Source organism: Cucurbita moschata, unplaced genomic scaffold (genome assembly GCF_002738365.1).
Source record: "Cucurbita moschata cultivar Rifu unplaced genomic scaffold, Cmos_1.0 Cmo_Scf00036, whole genome shotgun sequence".
NCBI classification, from domain to species: domain Eukaryota; kingdom Viridiplantae; phylum Streptophyta; class Magnoliopsida; order Cucurbitales; family Cucurbitaceae; genus Cucurbita; species Cucurbita moschata.
This window is the reverse complement of record NW_019268552.1, coordinates 1,482,174-1,508,062: the sequence shown is the minus strand read 5'-3', so window position 1 is coordinate 1,508,062 and position 25,889 is coordinate 1,482,174. Positions and strand designations below refer to the sequence as shown.

At 38.0% G+C, this 25,889-nt stretch overlaps 4 protein-coding genes and 1 long non-coding RNA gene across 10 annotated transcripts in view; 2 read left to right on the top strand and 3 right to left on the bottom strand.

Moving 5' to 3' along the window:
• Positions 1-1,998: 1,998 nt before the first annotated feature.
• On the bottom strand, positions 1,999-7,459 carry LOC111431539 (lipase member N). 2 transcript variants are annotated; one of them, XM_023068216.1, is made up of 10 exons: positions 7,127-7,459; positions 6,257-6,430; positions 5,037-5,186; positions 4,793-4,886; positions 4,370-4,644; positions 4,201-4,269; positions 4,063-4,119; positions 3,637-3,689; positions 3,426-3,501; positions 1,999-3,284 (listed from the first exon to the last, which is right to left on the bottom strand). In XM_023068216.1, the coding sequence occupies exons 1-10, from the start codon at positions 7,168-7,170 to the stop codon at positions 2,333-2,335; spliced, it is 1,944 nt and encodes a 647-aa protein (XP_022923984.1). In that variant the 5' UTR covers positions 7,171-7,459; the 3' UTR covers positions 1,999-2,332. The 2 variants fall into 2 exon arrangements, with proteins under 2 accessions (XP_022923984.1, XP_022923983.1); XM_023068215.1 differs by having other exon boundaries at positions 4,793-5,186.
• A 2,077-nt stretch (positions 7,460-9,536) lies between these two features.
• LOC111431582 (ATP-dependent Clp protease adapter protein CLPS1, chloroplastic-like) lies at positions 9,537-12,544 on the top strand. Its single transcript, XM_023068267.1, has 3 exons — positions 9,537-9,724; positions 11,806-11,950; positions 12,051-12,544. The coding sequence occupies exons 1-3, from the start codon at positions 9,565-9,567 to the stop codon at positions 12,310-12,312; spliced, it is 567 nt and encodes a 188-aa protein (XP_022924035.1). The 5' UTR covers positions 9,537-9,564; the 3' UTR covers positions 12,313-12,544.
• A 1,946-nt stretch (positions 12,545-14,490) lies between these two features.
• On the top strand, positions 14,491-16,380 carry LOC111431581 (protein ASPARTIC PROTEASE IN GUARD CELL 1-like). Its single transcript, XM_023068266.1, has one exon. It carries the CDS (start codon positions 14,609-14,611, stop codon positions 16,091-16,093), a length of 1,485 nt encoding a protein of 494 aa, XP_022924034.1. The 5' UTR covers positions 14,491-14,608; the 3' UTR covers positions 16,094-16,380.
• A 22-nt stretch (positions 16,381-16,402) lies between these two features.
• Positions 16,403-20,727, bottom strand: LOC111431584. Of its 4 annotated transcripts, none has more exons than XR_002708523.1 (4): positions 20,367-20,713; positions 19,222-20,107; positions 17,512-17,940; positions 16,403-16,414 (listed from the first exon to the last, which is right to left on the bottom strand). It is a non-coding gene; the product is annotated as an uncharacterized LOC111431584 (long non-coding RNA). The 4 variants fall into 4 exon arrangements; XR_002708525.1 differs by lacking the exon at positions 16,403-16,414 and having other exon boundaries at positions 17,603-17,940; positions 19,222-19,375; positions 20,004-20,107; positions 20,367-20,705; XR_002708524.1 differs by lacking the exon at positions 16,403-16,414 and having other exon boundaries at positions 17,147-17,940; positions 20,363-20,727.
• Positions 20,728-21,464: 737 nt separating this feature from the next.
• Positions 21,465-25,889, bottom strand: part of LOC111431578 (DENN domain and WD repeat-containing protein SCD1) — a 15,846-nt gene continuing 11,421 nt past the window's right edge. Inside the window, exons 20-32 of one of the 2 annotated variants that reach the window (XM_023068262.1) lie at positions 25,688-25,745; positions 25,460-25,543; positions 24,934-25,180; positions 24,636-24,835; positions 24,459-24,523; positions 24,189-24,312; positions 23,919-24,100; positions 23,687-23,758; positions 23,149-23,309; positions 23,018-23,059; positions 22,636-22,844; positions 22,119-22,229; positions 21,465-22,013 (exon numbers count right to left, since the gene is read on the bottom strand). In XM_023068262.1, the coding sequence (XP_022924030.1) occupies positions 22,134-22,229; positions 22,636-22,844; positions 23,018-23,059; positions 23,149-23,309; positions 23,687-23,758; positions 23,919-24,100; positions 24,189-24,312; positions 24,459-24,523; positions 24,636-24,835; positions 24,934-25,180; positions 25,460-25,543; positions 25,688-25,745 (1,540 nt within the window). In that variant the 3' untranslated portion in view covers positions 21,465-22,013; positions 22,119-22,133. The remainder of the gene's footprint in view (positions 22,014-22,118; positions 22,230-22,635; positions 22,845-23,017; positions 23,060-23,148; positions 23,310-23,686; positions 23,759-23,918; positions 24,101-24,188; positions 24,313-24,458; positions 24,524-24,635; positions 24,836-24,933; positions 25,181-25,459; positions 25,544-25,687; positions 25,746-25,889) is intronic. The other variant, XM_023068263.1, reaches the window with a different exon arrangement.

Below are 25,889 nucleotides of genomic sequence, written 5' to 3'. Positions count from 1 at the left end.
CCCCCCCCCCAAATAAAAAAACATCGCTCACCTCACCCTTGCTAACATAGAAAACTAGTGGGGATTTTACGACGACTCTCTTTCCAGAAAAACGCAAAACAGTAGCTTGAACAAAATCAACCTCAAAATGAAATTTTGAGTAAATCCCATCTGCCTTTATCAATGTTTGAACATAGAGCAACCGTATTCAAACTCAAACACCTTGAAAATTGGGATCTAAACACACGAAATTCGAATCAATCAACACCCCCTCTCCTAAAATGGTGGCTAGTCCGAGGAAGTATCCAGATTAAATTTTCTATAAAGGGGTGTCTCTAATATCAGTATTCGGATCCCTCATCTTCGGCCAAAGACAAGAAGAACTGTATGTGTGAAAGATGGAAACAGTGGTTAGAGCGTCCAACTGGAGGGGAAAGGGGAAAGGACCATGAGAAGAGAGGTTCAGTGTTCTTCAAATCACACTACCGTGTCAAAACTTTGTTAAAGTTCCCAACAGAAGTTTGTTCCCAAGAACGATTTAGCAGTTCCTTCTACAGTTGAAGATTAAATTGCTGCGTTTGTGAAAACTAGAAGCTAAGGAAACCTCAAGCTCAACCCTCAGAAACAGGAAAAGATAATTAACTTAGCCTAGAAAAACATGATACTGATTCTTTTGTATGACACCTATCTTTTTTCAAAAAAAAAGAAAAAAGAAAAGAACAGCATTGTTTGCGCTTGCAGACTATAGATCATAAAATGATTTTTATTAAAAAGCGAAGGAAAAGGTTAGCTAAAGAACTTCATACACGGGTATGTGGTCAAGGGTGAGTAGAAGGAAAGATTTTCTGGTAGAATGAGGATGTAAGAGTGGGAACAAAGTTTTACAATGAGTAAGGAAGGGAAGAGAGAGATAGATGAATCTAACTAAATGCAATTATCTCTAAGCTTTACGGGAAGTAGTTATGCTTAAAGTGAACATATCTTATTATTATAGAGATTTGTCCCTAACACTGTGACTGTGTCTCTGCTTGTTTCTCTAATCTCTCACTCGAATCCCTTTCATTTAGTCTTTCCATCCTCTTATTTCACCAAAGAAATTCTCATCTTTAAAGACATCATGTCATCTTTTTGTTGATGATGGGCAAGTCTTTTGAGACATAGTTTTGAAGAAGTAAAGATATTTTCGTACAATGCGAGCCAGCAAACCAAAATCAAGTACTTATCAGACAACCACGGGCCATAAACTATGTCTTATTCTGGTGTTGCACTTAAAATGATTGAGAGAAGGAAAATGCATGGCCACTAGTCAGTACAAGTGAAAGTGAAAGTAAATTCAAGAGAATCATGGCAGACCAATTGCATAAATGGTGGTTAAAAAAATGTCCAAGCAAAAAAAGCTCAAAGCAAGAACTGCACAGAAATTTTCACGTCACTCACCCACAGCACGATAAATAGAACCACCACCACAAAACCAAATAGAGTTGATACACACAAGATCATTCAACCATTTCGTCCAAATTGGAAAGAAGATGGGGCAAGTTCGTACACTTACAATTTCTATACCGCATAAACTCAAAGAAGTTGAAAACGCAATCATTCCAAAGCTAAAAGGACAATGGGCAACTACCTCTTGTCATTTCTATATTCTTGAACAGCATCCGCCAGTCTGATCCATATTAAACAACAAACTTCCTTCAACAGAAGCTCAGATAAGTCATTGAATCAGCTGCAATAAAAAAAAACAAACCAACAGTAGTAGGAATATAAGGAATGTTTCAGCTGTTATCTTTTTCGCTTGTTTTTTTTTTTTGAAGTCCACGGAATTTTTGCTAGTTCCTCACTTACTTTATGCTTGGAATTCGGAACCTTCTCTACAAGTTTCTTCGTTGGGAGAAATATGATTTCGATCTTTCTAATATATTATAAAAGAAACGATTTTGATTCTGAGGAACACGAGGAATAACCACGCAGCAGATTATGGCATCCACAGTGTGTTCCATAGATGCCTTCTATTCCCACTTCAACTATATGAACAAATCCTCTATATATATATATTTAAGTTTACAGGCTACATGTCTCACAAGTGTATGGTCTTCCATAAAGCGCACAATTCAAAAACATCAAGTTCCAGATAAGATCACCTTCAATTCGTTCCTTACGAAAAATTTCGACCGGACGATTGATCAAAATCCATGATGAGGTTACACTTGACTGAAAATATACAAACCATGTTCCCAACTCTATAGATACATTTACACGACCCAACTCCTATAGATCCATTATATTTATCCATATGCTCCTATTGCCACATGCTAGAACTTCGAGAGTGGGTTCTAGTGGTGTTCTGTTAAGGCTAGCCGTCCAGCTTGTCATTTCGTCTCAGTTTTGGTACTTTCTGAGAGGGCTTCAGCTTCAGTTTCGGTTTCGATCCAGGCTCACCGACCAGAAGTAGACGAGACATTACATAAGCCAAGAGCTCCTCACGGTGCGAGAAAGTGAAGTCCAGATGTGCATATTCAAATTCGTTGAATGATACATCAACACCAGCATCTTTCATCATTTTGTAGTACCTTTTCACCATGGTTGGTCTTATTACCTGGTCCTTACGTCCAGCAACTAAATCTACAGGGATATCGAATAGCCCAAAGTATTCACCCAAGTCCAGTGGCTCCGGTGATCCATAAGCTTCCATGTTCTGGGATGCATTTCCATAATCGAACATTCTAAATTTCTTGGCATGCTTCATCTGAGCAAGATGGAGACCTACTCGAAATGAAACTCCGGGCATATCATTCATGTTATAGTGCGGAATCCCCAGAACTCCAACCCAATTTGAACTGTCCCCACCTAAAAAGTAACTCACCACAGTTTGAACCAAACCTCCAACAGCAGGATAGTGATGGAAATCGCGAGCCAACTTGTTGAGAAGCATACGGAAAAATCTGGTTGGTATGTACAAGCCAGGCACAAATGGAGCTAAAAGTGGAGATAACAGGAGCAAGAGATTCTCAATCACAGTGAAAATAAATGGGGCATCGTCGTGGAAACCAGCAGGAGATAGTAAGACCAATCTAGATAATCTATGTGGTTTCTCTTCAATCCTCCGTGTAATAACATACATCAACATAGCAGCACCTCCCATGCTGTGGCACAGTGCACAAAGCTTGAATGGCTGGTCACTATCAGTTTCTTCTGCAAGTTCAGGTTGGCTGAGCTTCAATTCAGAAGTTTTAACTTCATGAATTTTTTCAATCATCGCTGGAATATCCTCCATGGCATGTTCATTTATGGAATATTTCCAGTACCTGGATAGTTTACAAAATCAGCCAGCGAATGACATCCGCAGGGGCACATGATGAAAGCCTCCACGATATTAGCCCTCGATTAGGGATTAGCATGTTAAATTAAATGTAGATACATGAAAAAGTGAAAAAACGCAGACTTACTGTCTTGAAGATATATTCTTATCAACATGTTCTCTAGAGACCAAGCCACGGAAATTGCCAAGATAAACATCATACCCTGCAATAATTATTAGTATTTTAAATTGTTAAAAACTTACAAAAAAAAAAAAAAAAAGAAGAGAGAGAGAGAGGAAGAGGAGGATAAACACAGCCTCATTGAGTAGGCTTGAACTTCTGAAGCAAACGCAAGTACCTTGGTCAAAAGCTGCAAAGGCTGGCGAACCAACAACCCCGTTGGACACCCAACTAGTTAGACAAAAGAACTAGTACAGTTAGAGAACGGATGTAGATCAATAACAGAAGTATGCTACAGTGTAATTCCCTACCCATCCAACCTAAACAGTTATTTGAGTCCAACCTTGTCATTATGCTCCATGCATGTGTTTGTACGCACGTGTGTGGGTATATGTGGTGTGCTAAGTTATATGTGAAATAATCCTTGAGATGTACTTTGGTGTTACCATCATACAGATCTTTAAATTCAAGGATGTCATGGACCATAGCCAAAGCAGCATGAAGTCATAATATATTCCCTATCTATTCTACACACAAGATTAAACTAACAGCCTATGACAACTGTGAAACAGAAACTGGCGAGAAATGGGGGAGGAACCCTCACCCCATCGAAGAATCAAATATTCCATGCTGCAGATAAAGAACTTTACGTGCATCACGCCTGCAAATCACAGTGCAAGCATTAACCACAAAACATTTGGACAAAAAATTGTAGGCAAAAATAAATTAACTAGTATTGTACCTGGGTATTCTTTCCAGAAGAAGAACATATCCATCATTAGTCACAACACGAATAGCTTCATATGGATACCTAAGATAGGAAGAAAGACCAAACAAACATGAGAAACCAACAGCTTCATGCTGAACCCAAAGTCCAGAATAAAATGAGAAGTTACCAGCACTGATCTTACCCAAGTTCTGTAATAACATCTTGGCACGTTCTAGCATCGGTATTCAGTGACTGATGAAAAGTGTAGGTCCTTTCACTAGGCACAGGATCATCATCTCCAAGGGTAGCTGTGGGCACGATGACACCTGCATCGTGATCTCTCTCACAACTGCTCCAAGACCAAAGCCATCTGAACAAAGTTCTAATGGTGTCTAATGGCGAGAGGATAAAATGTGCAGCCTTATGGACCATCTCAAAAGCAGATTCGATAAAGATTTCACTTGCAAGATGAAGGTCCTAATTTACATGAAAAGCAAAGAGAAATTAATAAATAGAAGTCAGGCCAATTAAAGCATATCTAGGTGTTTTAGAACAACACTTCTAAGAAATAAGTGAAGTCAAGGATGGGAGAACCAGAAGCTACTAGTAGATGTTAGAGAGAAACCTCAATAACTCCACGTCTCCGATCAGTGGTGCTATGAACAACGTGCTCCTTATGGCTGTGCACTCGCTTAATTGAGGGCCAGGGACTTCCAGGGCTGGATGAGGACCCAGACCATTTAATAAAAAAGAAGTGAAAAGTACGAAATGGAATCCCCAAAAGGAACTTGGCAGGCAAAAGAATCCAAAGAAAGATACTTCTGATCCTTTCTGTCCAGTGCCAAACATTCTTGACATGAAAACCAGACCTGGACCTGGAGCCTCGTGAACTCTGAGATGATGGTGTTGCAGGATATTCATTTCCAATACCATCTTCCTCCCCAGAGGAATAATCTAAGCTTGAATCATCAGAGTCCACAGAAAGTTCGTGAATGAACTGGTTGAAGGATGACACGCCACTATGTACCACAGGAAAAAATATACATATGTCAACTACTTATTAACTAAAATACCATAAAAACACAATGTGATGCATGTCCTCTATATCAATGGCAATTCAAACTACCAGAGGGATAAAAGAAAAGGAAACAGCCATTCCATCCGAAGAAGCCAGCTTAAATTATGGAAAATGAAAGTTACCGTTTAGGAATTTGTGCACTTAATGTCAGGAAAAAGGGCACTTCTATAACCTTGAGGAATTCTACTTCTATTTCTTACGTTATCATATAACTAAAGTCACAATCGCTCAAGTGACTTTGTAAACTCATAAAGCTACCTAGTTATACGGAGAACATAAAGTCTACCAGACATGAGGGTAGAAAGGCTCTTTTCAGGGTACCAGGATACCAGCAAAAAATCATGCTGGAAGGTGGAGTGGCCAATAGTTATGTTGCAAAGAGGTGAACCCAATAACGCAGTCTTGTTTTTTTCTTTTTTCTTTCCTTTTTTTTAATCTTCAGGAACAGTGAATTATAGAGGACATCATTTTTTACCACTAACACAATGTGCAATTGTGGATTTATGTATTAACGATACTATTCCAAACTTCATGCTCCAACATTGCCTTCAGCGAACTTGATTTCACGCAAATATGAAGAAAGAAAATTGATTTCTAGCCTTACATCTATATTGACTTGAGCAATACGCCCTACTAGATTAGAGAAGATTTTTTTCCCATGTATGTATGAATGAATGAATAGCAGAAAACCCTCTCAACTATACCATGAATGTAAACGTTAAAATTAGTATCTCAAATTTTCTCCACAGAAAAACAGATTAAGAAGTGTGATAAAAGATTGATTCAAATATTTTTGATTTATGATTAAATGAATAATGATAATTCTTATTCTCATCACTGAAAGAACAAACCAAGTTTTCCAAATATATCAAAATTGTGAAAATCATAATAACCAGGTAATTTCCTAGTGGGGTAAAAACGTGAATTTATAAAAATCATGCCTTGAAATCGATTCTAAAGGATTATTTTGGACACCCTATACCGTCATAGAATTCAGGTTATTGGACATACTTTTCCATCCAACGAGGAAAACGAGGCCCCCGAAAGGTTGGTCTGAGCTCCCAGCCATGAACACCTTCGAGTACCGAACCCCTCCCTGGTAAAAGAGTCAGCAGAAGTGCAGATAATCCATTGATCAGCCTCACAACATTATTCAAGGACTCGTACGTGAATGTCTTCACCGACCTGCACTAGAAATATACATACGAGAAGGAAAGAAGTTACTTCTTCAAGGAGATAAGTTCAACTAGTTAGAAACATGAACACCTGTACGGAAATAAATCGAAGTAGACAAACAGAACGAAGTTCTTAGACGCAAGTTAAAAATGTACCTACAGATTAAAATTGGCCACAAGAAAGTTAAGAAAGAAAGCATTAGCAATGAAAAACAGTTGCCATTTCTCCATTGACACAAAAATACAGACGGAAAGCACGGAACTAAGATGGATGAAAGAACAAAAGAACAAAAGAACAAGAGGAACAAATAGGAAAAAAGATTCTACAAGCCTATGGCACGATTCAATAAAATCCGAAACAGCTCCTCAAGTGAAACAGCACCAATTTCATTAAGCGATTGGAGCATTCAAAAGAGGCATCCATATCCAAATCCAGATCTATTACGTAACTAACTTGCACTAATTAGTTTCCTAAATTCGCTTCCTCTGACAAAACAATGAGGTGAGATCATCAAAAAATTCTGGCTCGATTGTTATATAAATTTAGAACAAATTCCAGCGCGTGATCAGCTGAGAGAACAACACACATCATCATCCGCCAAAAACTAAATTCCCACAAAAAAACAATAAAATCAAATCCCCCGTTTCGGGAAAAAAAAAACTTGATCAACTGGGAAGGGGAAGGGGAAGGAAGAAGAAGACTCACTCTTTGGTAACAGCAAGCACATCGTCAACAAATCGTTGAATCATTTATTAAGGTTCTTCAATCTCTTCCCGATCCGAAAAAAATTACGGAAACGGAGAAAGAGAGAGATAAACAATATCCAGACCCAAATGGAGGCGCAAATTCAGGCAACAAATCGCAGAAAGAAGCGGAAAACCTGAAGAACAAAATTAGGAAATAGAAAAAGAGAGAGAGACAGAAATTATCGGAATTGAATATTCCGAAAGAAAAAACAACGGCGATTCTTGACGTAAATGGAAGTCGGTTATTCTTGCCTTAGGCCGGTGACTGTGTCAGGTAAGGGCGCGCGTGGGAGCTCTCTGAAGAGGGAAAAGCTAACGTGGCCCTTCCGTTTCGGATTTGAATTACACGTCTTTCTGACGTGGATTCTCTCCATTCAGTCTTTGACACACGTGCTTACGGCCTAATCTTCACCGTCCATTCTGGTGGGGCCAGAACACATCTGTATGGCTCGATTTTTTTCGAATTTCTACTCTTTACTAATAAATTCTATCGACAAAATTGGATATAAATAAATAACAACAATTTTATGATATAAATGTTATTTTTACAAAATTCAACTCTCTTTTAAAGGGCCTAATTAAATTCTTTTTCCGATGAAATTCAGCATTAAAAAAAATATCAGACGATTAAAGGTGAGGAGCTATTTTATATAATTATCCAATAATATTAAAACACTTAAAATATGTTAAATAACGGTTCAGACAACCGTTGAAAAATCAGGGTTGACTAATTTTCATTTGATTTTTTTTTTTTCAAAAGAACAATTTTTCATTTGTTTATAAAATATTTATATATCTTACCTAATAATTACAAGAAAGAACCAATACTAATTTTTTATATATTTATCATAAAAATTTAACTATTAGATTAGATTAAATAACTTCGAAATTCGGAGGTGAAAACTATTTTTTTTAATAAAATAAATATTCATGTAGTATTTAATTTGGTTCCTTGACAAAATGAGGTTTTTGTAGGCAATGTTTTTTTTGGTACTATTTGTTATTCCTTTTTGGGTATAATGAGATTTTAAACCTTTAATCTAATAAAAAATTATGGGGTAATTATGATAATTTATATATATTTTTTAAATAATCTTTAATTAGTTCAATTTTTTTCACCATACAGAATAGAATAGAGATCCTTAAATTATTTAATTAAAAAATAATTATGACCTATCAAAACTTCATAACTCACGCGTAAGTTGATCTACTTGATTAAGAGATTAAAGTAGGGTTCGAACCATCAATATTTAAAATAATAATAAATATTGTTTCTCTCATGTAGTCAAATTAAATTTATTTTCATTTCATTATAAATAATTTATTTATTTCTACGACTATAATAATTAACCTATCCATTTGAATTATTTATTTTCATCCGATGGTAAATAATTTATTTATTTCTCCCACTATAATAATGAACTTACCCATTTGAATTATTTATTTTCATCAATAATTTATTTACTTCTCCTAATATAATAATGAACTTGCCCATTTAAATATAATTAGTGGTAACTATGAACTTAGTTTCTAAATCAATAAGTTGACATTTAGGTTATTGACTTTGTTTTTTTGTTTTTTTGTTTTTTTTGCAAGGAAAGCATTTAATAGTTTTCTTCATTTAATTTGTGGAAGGTTGTCAAAGTCTTCAAAATTTAATTCATAGAAAGCCACACAATACTATATATATATATATTTTATTTATAAGTTGTTGAAAATAATTTTTTTATAATTTAATATCGTTGAAAATAAAATTGTGGACCATCGGGGCCATGTTGGATAATAAATTTTTTCATAATAATTATTTCGAGCATAACCATTCAATTCTCATCCCGTTTTTAGTTTGTTACCAAAATTAAATCCTTAGTTAATTATTTTATTACGTTATGCTTACCAAACTCGATTGAGTCGGAATCAAATAATTTTTCACCCTAATTTATTGTAACTATTTTCATTTAATAGTTAGCTTTAAATCAACTCAATGAAATAAATCTAGTCTAAAAATTTTCAATTATGAAGAAAAATTGTCACCGAGTCCTTTTTAAATAAATAGAAAAATATGAGTATATAATAATCATTCAAATTTAATAAATTTTGCTACTACATATTTGATTACCGCATTTAATTGTTTTAAAATAAAATGATCATGAAATCTCTAAATTAATTAATTTGTGACAGTCTAAAATTTGAATTAATTTTGAGTTTATTTCCACTTTAAAGATACAAATTGATATTATTATAAAATTAAAATCCATCGTTCAGGTTAAACGGGAAGAAGTTTGGACGATTGGCGCAACGACGTCGTAAAAGGATCTATGGCTGAGACGAGGGACAATTTCCCTCCAGGAAAAATCGCCAGACAATCGTACAGCGAAGAGAGAATCCACGCGTCGGCAAATGAGCCACGCAGTCGAATCTCGTTTGCAATTTTCTGTGAACCTGCTGCACCAAATTACTCTTCATCCCTCAACAGTTCTTCGAGCAGGGGCAATGGAAGCTGCAATTTGCGGTCGAGTACCTATTTCACCCTACCATTTCCTCAATCCGACCAGGCCAGGTATTCAGATTACTACGAATTTGTTCCTATTAATTTTCTTCGCTATTCAATTTGTCCGCAGTTCTTTTGGCTGAGGGTTCTTTGTCCTTAATCCTAAATTTGAGGAAAGGTTTTTGAGAAATTTCGGTTTGCTGTTGAACATTTGCATAATTCCTGGATTTATGGAGACAGAAGCTTTTGGCTGCGTAATGGGAAGAATAAAAATTATTAACCGGGAAAATCTGATCATCTGCATGTAGAATGATAATTTTCCTGTTTGTATGAATTTTACTGTTGCATTATGGAGGAAAGCAACAAATGAAACCAAATTAAAGTTCAGAGGTAGATCTGAATCTTTTTGTTTGTGTGTGAACGGTGCAGTAGTATAAAAAGTTCATAACTAAAATCTGTATTTTCTTCTGGAGTTGGATTTGGAGTGGGCAAAACCTAACTAGGATTAGTGGGGTGGGTTACCAGCATTGAGCGGAACTTCCCCTGTTATTAGGGAAAAAAGGCTAAACCCTAGCATCTAGTAAATATTTCATGCTAACATTTCAACATTTCTATCATGGTGAATTAATATCTCAAAATGTAGGGATCAACAAAACTAGCAAGAAAGCTCAATGACCTAGTGGATTATTTAGAATTTGATGATCAAAATGAACAGGAAAGGCTATAGTTTAGCTACCATAACAACAGCGTAACAGTCTACATCGTTTTCTTTTATTTTTATCCACATACTTGCAGAGTCCCGAGACAATTTATAAGTTACAGAATTTACTGGAACCTATTAGAATTGCTACTTAGCAAATGGTTTCCATTAGAAGCAGAGTGTCACAACCTTACTCGGTAGAGAGTAGGTTGTGACCCTCACGTTGCGACAAGCAAAGCGGCGACCCTCTAGTGGTGTCCATTTGGCCACGCGAGGGTCTAGATGAGTGTCATAATGCGACCGAGGAGGACGGTGTATCATCTAACACACCACATAGAGTGGACATTGAAAAGAAGATAAGACATAAACAAGATAAGGGTCCTTGGGTAGGGCCCGTGCCTTAACCTCAAAAGTCGAGGTTCTGAATGGAATTTGGGCATGCGGTTCTAGAGCCAAGTCTGTCCATATGAAATATGAATGCTCACTAAATTTGGTATCAATCCTACACCGGATGGATGCTCCAAAACACCGTTTGACCATTCGTCAAAATGATGTCTATCCGATAAAGATTGGAAATGCCTCAAAATGTACCTGGGAAGCATAGTATCAACTATCTACCACCCATAAGCTCTGTGGCCTAAGCGAGCTACCCTGTGACACATGTGTGTGTCATAGTGAGGGCGAGCGTTCTGAGACGAGTGTCTCAGACAATTTTCTTTGAAATGAGTCTTTTAAGGATAGTACCGGGTGAATGAACCAAATGGGTTTCTCCATACAAAAAGTTCATGATACGAAATAAAGGCTAGGATGTTTAGATCCTCCTTATACACTCTAAAAAAACCTTTAAATTTTTTGTTTGAGATAAATATTAATGACCTATTTTAGACGTTTATATTATTGGATAATCTTGGATGACAAACTGATGTAGCGTCAGTTTGGTCCTTTGCTAGGTCTCACGTTTCCTTGTGGGTTTCGATTACAAAATTTTATTATTATTATTATTTTTAGTAAAGATTAGCTTAGTATTATCTTGTTTGATTGGAGGCCTTTCCTTTCGTTTGCCTTCGTCTTTGTGGGCTCTCTTTTTTGTATGCCCGTGTATTCTTTTTCTTTTTCAATGTAAGTTTGGTGATTCATTAAAAAAAAATTGATGGTGACTGTTAAACTTTACATGGTCCATAAGCTGAGACTAGTCTAGTTTAGAGCCTGGGCTGCATTTAGTTAAGAACTTCTTGTTTATAACACATGGACAAAAAGTGAACACTTGGGAATATATCTATTAATAGATGAGCTCACATGAATCTGAGGCAGCTTTGAGTCGCAATTTTCCTAAGCATTGTACATTTTTCTACCTGCAAAGGTGTGGTGGCGGTTCATTTTATTTTATGTTGGAACTTACCTGACATCTTCATACAATATTACTCATTTATATTTTCCATGTTTGTCATAGGGGATAAATACTATTTTCATAAACCATGTAGAAACCGGAGCATCTTAATGTTATCAGTTGCTGCGCTTGGAAGAGGTGGGGGGTTGTTGGACAAGCCAACAATAGATAAGACAACACCTGGCCGTGAATCCGAGTTTGATGTTAGGTACAAAACAGTTTTCATTTGAATGTATGTCACGTATAAGCAACTAAAGATGTGTATGCATTGGAGAAGGCTTAGCTTCGAACATAATTTTCATCTTCAGGAAATCAAGGAAAATTGCTCCGCCTTATCAAGTGTTGCTACATAACGACAATTACAACAAGCGGGAATACGTCGTGCAAGTTCTGATGAAGGTAATCCCTGGAATGACCGTTGACAATGCAGTCAACATAATGCAGGAGGCACATCACAATGGTATGTCAGTGGTAATTGTCTGCGCTCAAGTGGACGCAGAAGATCACTGCATGCAGCTACGAGGCAATGGTCTTCAAAGTTCAATCGAGCCTGCAAGTGATGGTTGTTGAATAGGAAACATAGACCATGTAATGTACTCTTTTCACCCCTTAGTTATCAGCCATATTAAAATTGCATGCCCTCAACTGCTACAATTTGCAAGCTGCACCTATGTACATATATAGAGATACTTCATAAACAAATAAACTTCAATTTATGAATACCATGTTCACTCTAGTTATGTTATGAGTTGTACACACAAACACATCTTCTTTTTCAGTTGACTTGTTTTTACTTGACTTCCATGTGGTTTGTTGTGCATTCTGATCTTTCTTGTATCTTTCTGGTAATAACTCAATCTCATCGTTAGATATTGTCTTCTTTGAGCTTTTCCTTTCGAGCCTCCCTTTAAGGTATTTAGAATGTGTCTGCTAGGGAGATGTTTTCACACCCTTAATCAGAATGTTTTGTTCCCCTTCACCTTTCTTTTCCTTGGTAGGACGTATTTTGAGTAAATATGTGCAATATTCTTCCCTTGGTCCCATCCCCATGCGTACATTGAGAAGAATTCTAAAATTGCTGTTCTCTCTGTTGCTTGGTATAAAACCCATCGGTACAAGAAATATTCTTTTTATAGATTGAGACGTCTAGAACTGAAACTCTATATTCATCACACAGTTACCAGTTCCTGTCTTTCCAGTTATGGGAGAGAGCTCTGAACTGCTGGATTTTCCAGTTTCCAGTTCCAGTCCTTCAAGAGGGTAAAGAGGGTCAGTAATCACCTCTTAATGAAGAATTTATATATCCATCAATCTCCGATTCACTTCTTTTGAAAGGTTAAAGAAGTCATAGGATTAACTGATCAACTAATCAAGTCCAGCCTTTTCTTTTGGACTCTCTTCGAGGTTTTTAAAACGCTTCGGTTAGGGAGAGGTTTCCATGCCCTTATAAAGAATGTTTCGTTTCCCTTTCCAATTGATGTGAGATTTCACGCAACCATAGCAGTGCTTTCCATATTAGCTTCTTCATCTTGGAGCCATGAGAAAACTAGTTGCTATATTTCGAAGTCTTTTGAATACACCTGTGAATGTAATATTGCAGGACTGAGAAAGAGGAAAGTGGGGTGCACCAACTCTTGCATGAGAGACTCAACTTGGACTGCTCTTGAATTACTGCAGCAGCTGCAGGTAGGTCCAATATCCTACCTATACTGCTATTATTTCTTTCCTTATTTATTATAACATGACAAATTTACTTCGAAAAATGTTTAGGATAATCATGGATTTTTATATAATAGGAGTAGTAGGTGAAGTAAGTAAGGTACCAAAACATTACCATTCTATTTATCATTCCTTTTAAAACTTAGCTTTCTTAAGTATGGTAGGTGAATATTATTAACTATCATCAACCGTATACAATCTTAAACTTATTACTTTGTATCAAGTTATTTATGAAGAGAAATTTACACTCTGAGGGTGAAATAGGAAAGTTGTTCCTTCCCATAACTTTTTTGTGCCTCTGAACTATGTTAGAGAGTTTCATAAATCAAAATATCGTTCTTTTATAAATCTCCCTAAAAGATAAACAATACATCTATAAATTCAGTATAAAATTATATATATATATATATATATTATATATATATAACAAGATCTATGACTTAGTTTAGAAGTAAAAAAGTCAAAACGGCAATATCTGCTAGCAGTGGACTTGAGCTGTTACAAGTGGTATCAGAGTTAGAAATCGGGCGGTGTGTCAGCGAGGACGCTGGGCCTGAAGGGGGTGGATTGTGAGATTGCACATCAATTGAAGAGAGGAACGAGTGCCAGCAAAGATGCTAGGCTCTAGAGGGGGTGAATTGTGAGATCCCACATCGGTTGAAGAGGGGAACGGAGTATTTTTTATAAGGGTATGAAAATCTCTCCATAGCATATGCATCTTAAAAACCGTGAGGCTAATGATGATAGGCAATCTTGAGTTGTTACAAATGGTATCGGAGTTTTTAACTATTTTTTCATTTTTTGATATTAATATTTTATCGGTATATCTGTAGAATTGACAGATATCGATAGCGATATCGACGTCCATAATTTGTATGTAAATTCGGACATTTTTTAAAATTAAATCTGTTTCAATTGCAAATTATATAAATATATATCATTTGTAAATTAAAGATAAAAACTTGAATATATTTTTTTAATTTTTTTAATTTTTTGAAAAAAAGAAAACAGATAATGCCAACTTGGGAGCAGTGCATAGCCTCCAACCCCAAACCAAACTCGACCATCTTCCCAATTAAAAACCTTACTCCCTTTTTAAACCCGACGCTCCAACTCTTACCTCTCACTGCAATTTTTGTTCCCAACAATGGCGACTGCAAATCTGCTACCTCTGTTCTCCTTCGCCAGCTTCTTTTTCTCTCTCTTGCCCTTCACTCTGTGTCGCACTTCGCCGGAGCTTTCTCACTCTTCCTCCTCCTCCGCTTTTCTCGATGTTTCGGCTTCACTGAAACAAGCCAACCAGGTCCTCAAATTCGACCCCAAGGCTTTGCTATCCTTCCAGCAGCAGGATGAGGTTGTTCCGGTGAACTCTTCTTCCTCCTTTTCTCTGCAACTGCACTCTCGCGACGCTCTTCAAAATGCCGGACATCAGGACTACAAGAGCCTGGTCCTTTCCCGGCTGGACCGGGACTCTTCTAGAGTTAAATCGCTCAACGATAGGCTTGAATTTTCCCTCAGTGACTTGAAGAGGTCGGATCTTCAGCCGTTGCAAACGGAGATTCTGCCAGAGGATCTGAGCACTCCGATTGTCTCTGGCACCAGTCAAGGAAGCGGCGAGTATTTCTCCCGCATCGGCGTCGGACGACCGGCTAAGCCGTTCTATATGGTTCTTGACACCGGCAGCGATATCAATTGGCTTCAATGTCAGCCTTGTACGGACTGTTACCAGCAAACCGACCCGATTTTTGACCCGAGAACTTCGTCTTCTTTTGCTTCACTTCCCTGCGAATCTCCGCAGTGTCAAGCTCTAGAAACGTCTGGCTGTCGTGCTGCGAAGTGTCTTTACCAGGTCGCGTACGGCGATGGCTCCTTCACTGTCGGTGAGTTCGTTACTGAATCTCTGTCGTTTGGCAACTCCGGGACGATTAACAATGTCGCTCTTGGCTGCGGCCACGACAACGAAGGATTATTCGTCGGATCCGCCGGATTGCTCGGACTCGGCGGCGGATCACTATCCCTCACTTCTCAGATGAAAGCGTCGTCATTCTCATACTGTCTTGTGGACCGCGACTCTAGTTCGTCTTCAGCTCTCGAGTTCAATTCCGCTGCACCGAGTGACTCAGTGAATGCTCCATTACTCAGAAGCGGAAGAGTCGATACATTCTACTACGTCGGACTGGTCGGATTGAGCGTCGGCGGCCAGTTACTGTCAATTCCTCCTTCTCTGTTTCAAATGGACGATGCCGGCTACGGCGGTATCATCGTCGATTCAGGAACCGCCATAACTCGACTGCAGACTCAAGCCTACAACACCCTTCGCGACGCCTTCGTGAGTCGCACACCATACCTGAGGAGGACAAACGGCTTCGCATTATTCGACACATGTTACGATCTATCATCCCAGTCAAGAGTCACCATTCCAACGCTGTCATTTCAATTCGCCGGCGGGAAGTCTCTGCAGCTGCCGCCAAAGAACTACCTCATCCCAGTGGACTCCGTCGGAACTTTCTGTTTGGCGTTCGCCCCAACGACGTCGTCTTTGTCCATCATAGGGAACGTCCAGCAGCAAGGGACACGTGTCCACTTCGATTTGGCAAATTCACTCGTAGGGTTTTCACCCAACAAATGTTAGAAAGGGTAAAAAATAAAAAGGAAAACATATAAATTAGGGCTTTTGTGTGGGAATTAACGAAATTAGGGCTGTGGTGAATTATTATGAAATTAGGGTTTTTGAGGGGAAATTAATTGGGGAATTGAAGGTGGGGCAGATGGATGTGGATAAGTAAATATGGCCATATGGATATCAATTGGAGAAAGGTTTGCACCACCCATGTGCTCCTCATAAATCAATCATAATTGTACTCTCAAGATTCAGTTGAGTGGCATGCATGGTAAATACAGTGCAAATTTATGGTCTAATTTCATCCTTCATCTTATAAAATACCAACTGTACCTGAATTTTCAATTACTTAAATTTAGTTTATTTATTATCGATAAATCTTAAATTTAATTTTTATTGAAATAGGCTAAATAACAATTGAAATATATTTTCAAAATTTCTTAAAAAAATGCTAATAATATTAGAGAAAAAATATTTAAAATAAGAACAAGAACCGAGGGCTTGGGAGAAGGGAAGGGGAGTGGGATCCACTTTAGGGGCGAGTTAAAAATGATAGGGTGCAACAAGGACCACGATAATGTTATTGTGGATGAAGTAATGGCCACCGATTCCCCATATGCATGTGAGGCCACAGCGTGATTGTCGGTGAGGTCCGAGGTTATAAATGTAAAATCATGTACTTTCACTAATAAACAATTTTAATAAATAAATAAAAAAGAAGAATTTCTTGAAGCCTTGCAGCAAGTTGAGGCTTAAAAGATTCTAATATAAAATAAAAGTTTATAGCAATAATTGAAATGGTGAAGAATTATGAACCATTAATCTTAAAAAAACAATTAAAAAAAACATACATACTTCAAATTTTGTGTTGTAAAAATTAACTTTTTGGAATAAATTTTGGAGCCCACGTGTTTACGTACATAAATAAGTCCTAAAATAAGCATGTGGGTGTCAACTCTTTTTATTTTAATTTATTTTTATTATAAAATAATAAATTTATTGGATAAAAGAGAAATTAGATAGTGATGCTAAATTAATTAAATTAAATTAGATTGGATTGATTTGATTTAATAGGAGGGCACATGGGAATTCTTATTATGAATAGGAATAAATAAATACAAAAAAGAAAAGACAACAATGGGGGCGGTGCCTTCATGTGAATGTTTGAATTGAATGGGACATTACTCCCTTTTTTGAACTCCAATTTTGAACTCCAATCGTCTCCTGTCATGAAATAAAACCATATCTATATGTTTTCCGTCTTACAATTTTAAAATACGTCTATTAGAGAGAGATTTCCACATTCTTAAAGGAATGTTGCGTTCCTCTCTCCAACCGACATGGAAGCTTACAATCCACTCTTTTGAAGGTCAGTGTCCTCACTAGTACACACCTCTGTATTGCTCTATACCATATGTAATAGCCAAAACTCATGTCTTAACTCTTACCTAGAATGCTCAGTTCCCGCTCAACCATAACAATAAATAAGAGGGAGAAGGAAGAAGAGGGCAAGCAGACGTAAGAAGGGAGTAAAGCGTTGGAGTTGAGGATGGTTTTGCATTTATGGAGGACGTTGAGGGCGGCCATGGAAACAGAGCGCTGCACAACAAGTGTCTAACTAAGCCTTATCTACAGATTTTATGACAATCAGTTCTCCCTCTCGATTCTTCAACCCCACACCGCTTCCTGATATCACTGCTTACAACGACAACTGGGTGGGTGTTAATTGACGTTTAAAGAAAATATTTTATGGGAGAGGCGAATTGAATCAAAGGAAGACGTAGAAGCTTTGTTGTTCAAGGCTACATGAAATCGTCTTGGTATGAGGCAATTCCATAGGGAAGGTGTTCACCAGAAACCTGAAAAACACAGGCAGACAAACCGTTAAATTACACACAAAACATGGGCCACCCAACAGAGGAAATGCATAGAGAAGAAGATGACAAGACGCGCAAAGACAGAGCCTCCGTTGGTGATTTGCTAAGATGAGATAATTAAAGCAATTAAAGTTAGGTAGAGGTAGCTCCCTTCTATCAATTCCTGTCCTTCTCAACTTTTATCGCTTGGTTTGCTGCATGGTGGGTGAGGCTTTTAGCTTTATTGATCTCTTCAAAGATCACAACTTTATGCCTAAGAGATTTCGATCCAAGAGAGAGAGAGAGGATTCAGTGTGGGGTTCAATACTTCTTCCACTCAATAATGACAAGGATGGTTAAGAGAGGAGTCCTGCGTAGACTAATTAAAAGGTTAATCACATTTATAGGTAAGAAATACACCTCTATTGGTACAAGGCCTTTTGGGTTCAGCCATAAGAGTTTATGCTCAAGATGCTCAAAGTGAACAATATCATAACTTTAAGGAGAGGCGTAATTCCTAATATGGTATAGAGTCACACTCTTTATTTAGCCATCTCAATAGAATACTCAAATGTCGAACAAAGAAGTTGTGAGCCTCGAAGTAAAAATGACTCAAGTGTCAAACAAATTGTTTACTTTGTTAGAGGGGTTCAAAGAAAAAGAGTTGAGTCTCGATTAAGGGGAGGTTGTCTGAAGACTCCATAAAGCCTCTAGAGAGGCTCTATAATGTACTTTGTTCGAGGGGAGGATTGTTGGGGGAGGAGTCCAATATCGGCTAATCAAGAGGTTAATCATGAGTTCATAAGTTACTTATAATACATCTCTATTGGTATGAGGCTTTTTGGGAAACCAAAAGCAAAGTCACGAGAGTTTGTGCTCAAAGAACAATATCATACTATCGTGGAGAAGAGTCGTGATTCCTATCCATCCCATTCAGATTCAGACGCATTCAGAGCTTTCAAGGAAGTTGGTAGCTGAAACTGCCGCCCATGCATAAAGCAATTTGATGCACACAGTAAACAAAAAGGAACCCTTCAAGGTCCATAAAAGGGTTTAAATATTGAACGTTTTCAACCTATTTGTTCCCGAGGTTCGTGGGAGTTGGACAAAAGTTGCACTTTTGCTGAACTCCTCGACCAAAAGAATCCGTATTGTGTTTGAGTCAACTTGCAATGTAAAAACTTTAACTGACAAGAGATTCCAACCACTTGGATGGTTAAAACTAACTCAGTTGGATTATCAAAAAGCTTCATATAGTAGGAAATATGATAGCATTTTACACACCTCATCTCGTTCTTGTTTATTGAAGCATCCATTTTCCCGGGAGGGCGCCATATGATGTCTAGAATGCTTTCACCCATTTATCAGCTGATATCACATATAGAACCAGCGTGGGTAATCTCGACTGCCTCTCAAGTGATCAATGATACTCCTCATCCTGCCACGGATAGCAAATAAGCAATTAAAATTCATCTCTCTCGGCCTGTTGTTCTTCTTAATGTTTATTCTATTTACAAACTTAAATCATACAATCAAAACTCGTAATCCTAGAATCTTTTACTGAGCTTAAATTCTTGGATCAGGCGCACATGGTGTCTTTTAATACATTTACTATTATTCAGTCAAACCAAGTAAATTCTATTTTCTCCTCTGAAAAGCTACAAAAGTTCACAAATATAAAATCTGTGTTCAGATCTGAAGAAAGTACGCTTTTCAGTAAGACAAAAACTTCTGCAGTCAAATTTCAAGCAAAATTCATATTCAAAGTATATTGTTCCTTGTGAGACAAAATTCTGCAAAAGCACAACCTTTCAACCAGAAATCCATTATAATGGAATATGCTTCTTTTTTTCAGGATGGACAACACATGCACTGCTGAGATGCCTCACAGATAATAGAAAATAAAAAACAGCATTGCTCAGATACGAAGCATAGAATAGATTGGGCCAAAATGACCACAGAAACTGTTCATCATGAATGCAACTTCTGTTGATATATATATATAAATATAAAGAAAAGGCAGAGGGTATGAAACAGGCCCAGAAAGATACTACGTGAGAACCTACCGCTGTAGCTCCTGGTATTAAGGATATTAAAAAATGAATGCCCACAAGACCTACCTGGAAATCCCTTCAGCTTCAGCTACAGGATCCACCATCTCAAAACCTAGCTGGAAATTTAGCCATAGCATTAGCTACTGCTAGTGTTTAAATTCGTCTTCATAAAGGCCATCCAGATAACACTAATAATCAATCTTAAATCCTAATTTTCTCGAGATAATCGTAAGTTCATGCTCGGGAAACAGCCCTAAGAGGTTTCCCACGCATACTTCATTAATTAAACAGAAAGTAAAGCATAATCTTTTCGTTCGGTATAGTTACGAAAAGAGAAATTTCGATTTCATATAGCAGAGATAGGAGCATACGGACATTATGGCGCGTGCGATCATACTTCTTCCCGGGATTCCCGAGGCCCACGATGAGCCATGGCTTCGGCGGCGGCGCGGGCTTCTTGTCATCTACAGCCAGATGATCGGTGATCGGAGGCGAGGAAGTAGACATCGACGCAGTAATTGAAGAAGTTGACGAAAAGATATGCGAAGTTCGAGGAGGGAAAGAAGAGTGGGTTTTGAAGCTAAACCGAGTATAACCAAGACAAAGGCTAAGGATAGATAAAGAGTGTGAGAGACATGTTGGAAAAAGGACTCGTTAGGGTTCTGGATCTTAACTTCAAAAGTTGGAGTTTCGGTATGATTTTGGGTAATGCAGCTGAAGTTAAGTTTGAGTTTGAGTGCTCGCCAAATTTGTTGTCGATTGAACACCCAATAGATACACCATGAAATCATATGACCATTCGTCAAAATCTTGTCTTCTCCTGTTGCACGTAACAAAAAAATGCCTCTTAATATACGGGAGATAGGCATGAGCTCTCCACCATCCTTAGGCCCTGTGGTCGGGGTGAGCTACTTTGTGACATACATGTGTCATAGTGTATATGAGTTTTGCAAGATGGATGTCTTGAGCGTTCTTTCTTTGAAGTAGATTTTTTGAGTACATTGTCGAACGAGAGGTGTGTTGACATTGTATCCTAACCCATGTGTCAAAAGTTGATCTATGCACCTGCTACATAGTACGATATCCATAAACGACTTGACATGGGCACAAAAGTTCATGTCTTGATAGTACCAAAGTGGATGAATGTTAAGGAGTTCCGACAATATAGTTGACTCATGGGGTTGGTTCTCAATAAGCGTGCATTAGCAAGTAGCAAGGTCAATGACATCCCAAAACTTGGGATAATATTATGATGCGTGAATCGTGCTGTTGGAAACCAAGATGACAAGATAAGATGCGACGTTCTCGTGTGCATACAACTTCTAGCTGCACTCATATGGTCGAAACTTGAAACCGAGGTAAGGCAATATGGGATCATTCTAGATGACTTCTCTGTAATAAGCTTGGCTTTCGCCCGCATAGTCAGAATACATGTTCCAAAATATGTAAGTCAGATTTGAGTACAAATCTCTATTTGAAGTTTTTTTAGAACATTAATGAAAATATAGACTTAATGGATGAGAGATCCAACATTAATCTAAACAAACATACTAACTGGACATCAATTGCTACAAAATCTTGATTGAAACTCAACTCACTCACACAGTCAAAACTCACCTCTCTTATATACTAGTGCAACATTCCGATATATATTGTGCTATATCCTGATGTGTAAGAGTGAAAACAACGAAAATTCAAACAGACAGAGTAAGTCTAAAATCCTTAATCTAAAGCCCAATGTGATCCAAAACTTGAATAAGCTAATAAAACCGACCAGTTAGCCATTGATTACACATTTCCACATCTGGTTGCCCCAAAAAACGCAGAGAATCAGTGAATGTTGGGGTATGGCATTGGCATCTTCATTCCATGAGGGTAGCTTCGCAGTCTTGTAATGAGTCCTCACTTTTCTGTACATTTCACCGCTGAAATATTACATCAACCAAGTCCAATTTTTAGCTGGAGCTAGCCAACTCTTTGAATCACATTTCCGCATATATTGATGAAGCAAATGAAAAGAAGCTGCGGACCAAACAAATGGCATAACCAGAGTAAGGTTTTTGGAAACTTTTTGAAAGAACGCAAAAGGAAATACAAAAAACATGATAGTATAACATTTGAACTCACAACGATAATGTTGCCTCAGATGTTGATAGTTGCTTCCCAGAGCCTCAGAAGGCCATTACGACCACCAGTGCATATTCGTTTCCTTTCGAGGTCCGAAGATGCGCATCGTACCTGGATGAATACAATAGGTGCACTCAAATGGAGAACTTTTTCTTAAAAATTTCAAAATAACAACACTAAGAATCAAAACAAAGAGAACTAGAAAAGCAAGATCTCTGTGGACAAGGAAAGATTGTTCTACTCTATAATGGTAAAACATTCTTAACATTTGAATATTGCATGTAGTTCTTTAGCTTTGACTTCATTGGCCTGAGTAAAGGAAGTCACAAGGCAACAACTAATTTCCTTGTCTTCTACATTTATGTAAAGGGAAGGACAAACCCGTTTCCCAGGATAGAATAGAACCAAAACATTATATATATCTATATACCTATATATATATAAAAAGGAACAGAAGGCTGTCAAAAGAGTCCAAACCAACTAAGAAATCGGAAAAAAGAAAAGGAGAACTTTATACCATGGCTGCAGTCTTTTGTGGGGTTCTGTACAGTTGCCACCCAGCCATTTTTGCACCCGAGTTAGAGAAGCCACCGAGTCTCTCTTGTGGCCGATGAAATAGGGACATAGAGTTATCTGCCGCTCCAATTCCTAACCAATGTTCCCCAGCACTGATGGACAGTATGGCAGCACTATGAATGGTGACATTCTTCACACATCTAATACCTCCTGCACATACAACCAGAGAAGTTTGCATAACAGTCTCACGTGAGCAAGAAAATGAAAAAGCCCCAATGCAACGAACAAAAGCCCATAATTGACACTTGATGATGTAGAGGAAAGATAAAGAAGTAAAAAGACTTCATCATCAATAACTTCAAAATTATACATAGATAATTTACCATCCTCGTTTTCCCAAAAACGAAGAAGTCCATCAGATGAACCTGAAAGGAAAGCATGTACCCATTATTTCAATTTGAAACTTCCATGTTCTTTAACTGCATTAGTAACCTGATGAAGGTAAGTTACATACCAGTTATTATTCCTTTATCCAGTGTAGAATACTCTACGGCCAATATTGGGCCAGCATGGCATGCTAGAACAGCATCACATGCTCCTCGAGAAACAGACCAAAGTCTAGCGGTCCAATCATCACTACCAGTAACAATAGTGTCTCCTACCATTCTTATTGAGCTGCATGGATGCCATATATGTATTAAACTGACCGATATATTAAAATACACAAAGAGACAATACTAGGAAAGCCAAGAAAAACAAAAATTGTGATCTCTACACTAGTGTAGCTGAAGACGCTTGTCCTCTCTGTCTGGAATGTTCACCTTGCTTTTAAGCTTAGGTTTAGAGATTTTATTTATCCTTGAACTATTTTTATTTCCTAGCCTGCAAGTTAGTATTTGGGCAGACCTTATATTATTACAATGCATTTAGTTGGTGGGCTGGTAATTTAACCGGTTACCCACATTTTGAGCCTACAAATATTGGCTCCTTAAGGTTGTATTGATATCTTTTTCCAAATAATAAAAGCAACTACTGTGGGTTACACCACTTACCGTATCCATTTCGTATGACCTAAGAGCTTGTGCATTTGCCGGCCAGCACGGATGTCCCAGATATTTGCTATTCTGAAATGCGAATATCCAGTATATAGATAACAATTTAGTGACAGTATACTCACAAAAGACGTAATAGAACATATCTCATTTCAGACAATTAACGGCGTATCTCAGCCACCTTCTAAATCAACATAACCAAAGCAAATATAATTTCAGTGAATTAACATACGTATCTCTACCACCAGCAGCCAATATCCCCGTAGAGTCATCATATTCCATGCATATAACTGCACTAGAGCAACGACCAACAGTTGCTACACAAGTATCAGTTCTGACATCCCACATCTTCACGGTTCCATCATGCGCAGCGGTAAGGACACGTTCACCTGATAGCATACGCACACAACTGACCTGCAAAGATCAACATATGACACATTTAGGGATTGCAGACTCCATTTAGTTAATAATACTGGTTTTCATAATCTTATTCCAAAAAAACCTGTGCATCGTGGCCTTTCAGCTCTTCTAGAAGCTGGGTTGTTTGCTTATCCCATACAATAACTGAGTGATCATCAGACCCAGAAACTACTTTTCCTCGATCAGAATTAATCGCACGAACAGGTCTGTATGCTCACAAAAAAAGGGTTCAGAGAGGGGCTTTATTTAAGTAAAACTAAAAAAACTATGCACGTAGTAGTGAACTTATACCGAAAGAGACTAAATCAAACTGATCGCTCAGAATGAGAATTTAAGGAGTTAGAGAAAATACCCTGTGTGACCCTTTAAAGTTGCTCGCAGTTCAGAACCACGAAGACTTGGATCCCATATCTTGACCTAGGCAATTTTGTTCAATATGATTCAACACTTCAAAATCCATATTTCACACAAAATCTTTAGTCCACATGGTTCTCCCAAAGATGAGAAAAATGAGATATCAAAATTTTACCAAGCAGTCTGTGCTTCCACTAATGAAGAAACCTGCATCCTCACGGTCTCCCACCAAGTCCCACACCTCCCTTTTTGAAACACAATGAAGTGCTGTCACAGCTCCACTATGACCCCTAAGAACGCGAATATTGCTTTGAACTTTTTTCTGCCCAGCCGAGGGTAAATCTTGTCTTTGAGAAGTACCACTCTCGCTCGGGACTGAATGCAAAAGAGTAAACAAACAACAAAAACTCTTTGATTGTACTGCTAATATTAATCCACAAAACCTTGATAAAAACTACATATGAGGCACCCACCATCAGCAGTCCAACGGCCACTACGACCCAAGTTAATCCTTGCAGATGTGTCCCTGCTGAACATGCTCTGAACCCAGCTTCTTCCAACAACAGAAGCCTCAGCAGGCTGCTGATTCTGATCAGATCCATCTTTGGGATGCGGAGATGGCGTTGCATGGGCAGATGTGGATTGAGACTTAACAGCAGAGAGTCCCCAATAACTAATGCGCAGCTGCTGGATATGGGATAAGAAACCTCGAAGCTTTATCTGAAAATCATTAAAGTAGGATTGTAGATGAGAGAACTCATATGGTAATGCAACTGCAAAACCTATTCTGAGTTTAACACTTTCCAAACTGCAGCCTGCATGGGACATTATACACGCGATTTACAGGATCCAGAATGAAATCCGGGAACAAATGATAACAAACAATCAACCATCTTTGGAACTTTTCTTAATTGCAGATGAAGCAAGCATTGGTGGATGTGAACAGTTCTGTAATGCATACGCAGATAATGATGAATCCGATAAAATCATTTGACTTACAAGTTGTTTGTATCCTATGCTGTTTTTCTCCGCAATTGTCTCAATCATGTACCAAGCATCGATGTCAGGAAGGCCAAGTCCAGCCTTTCAAGTAGGCAATAAACAGAATTAAGTTTCTTTTTATGGGGGGTGGGGCGTGGGGAAGGGACTTGATTACAAAAACGAGTGATAAGATACGACAACTAAAGTAGCATTTTTGTGTGTGTATTTCAGGGGGGTGAGAAGTACCATATGCGATGCCATAACAATTAGCTGTGCAGAAACCAGAGATGTATAATTGGCGGATCTGCATTCAAAATAAAATAGAACAAAAACAAGTTAAATCTACATGAAAGCACTAGAAGAGAACGTCAGGGAGATGATAGGGAGATACAGCTTACCAATACCCATAGAGGCTCTAATATCAAAAAGGGGAGGGGGGGGGGGGGGG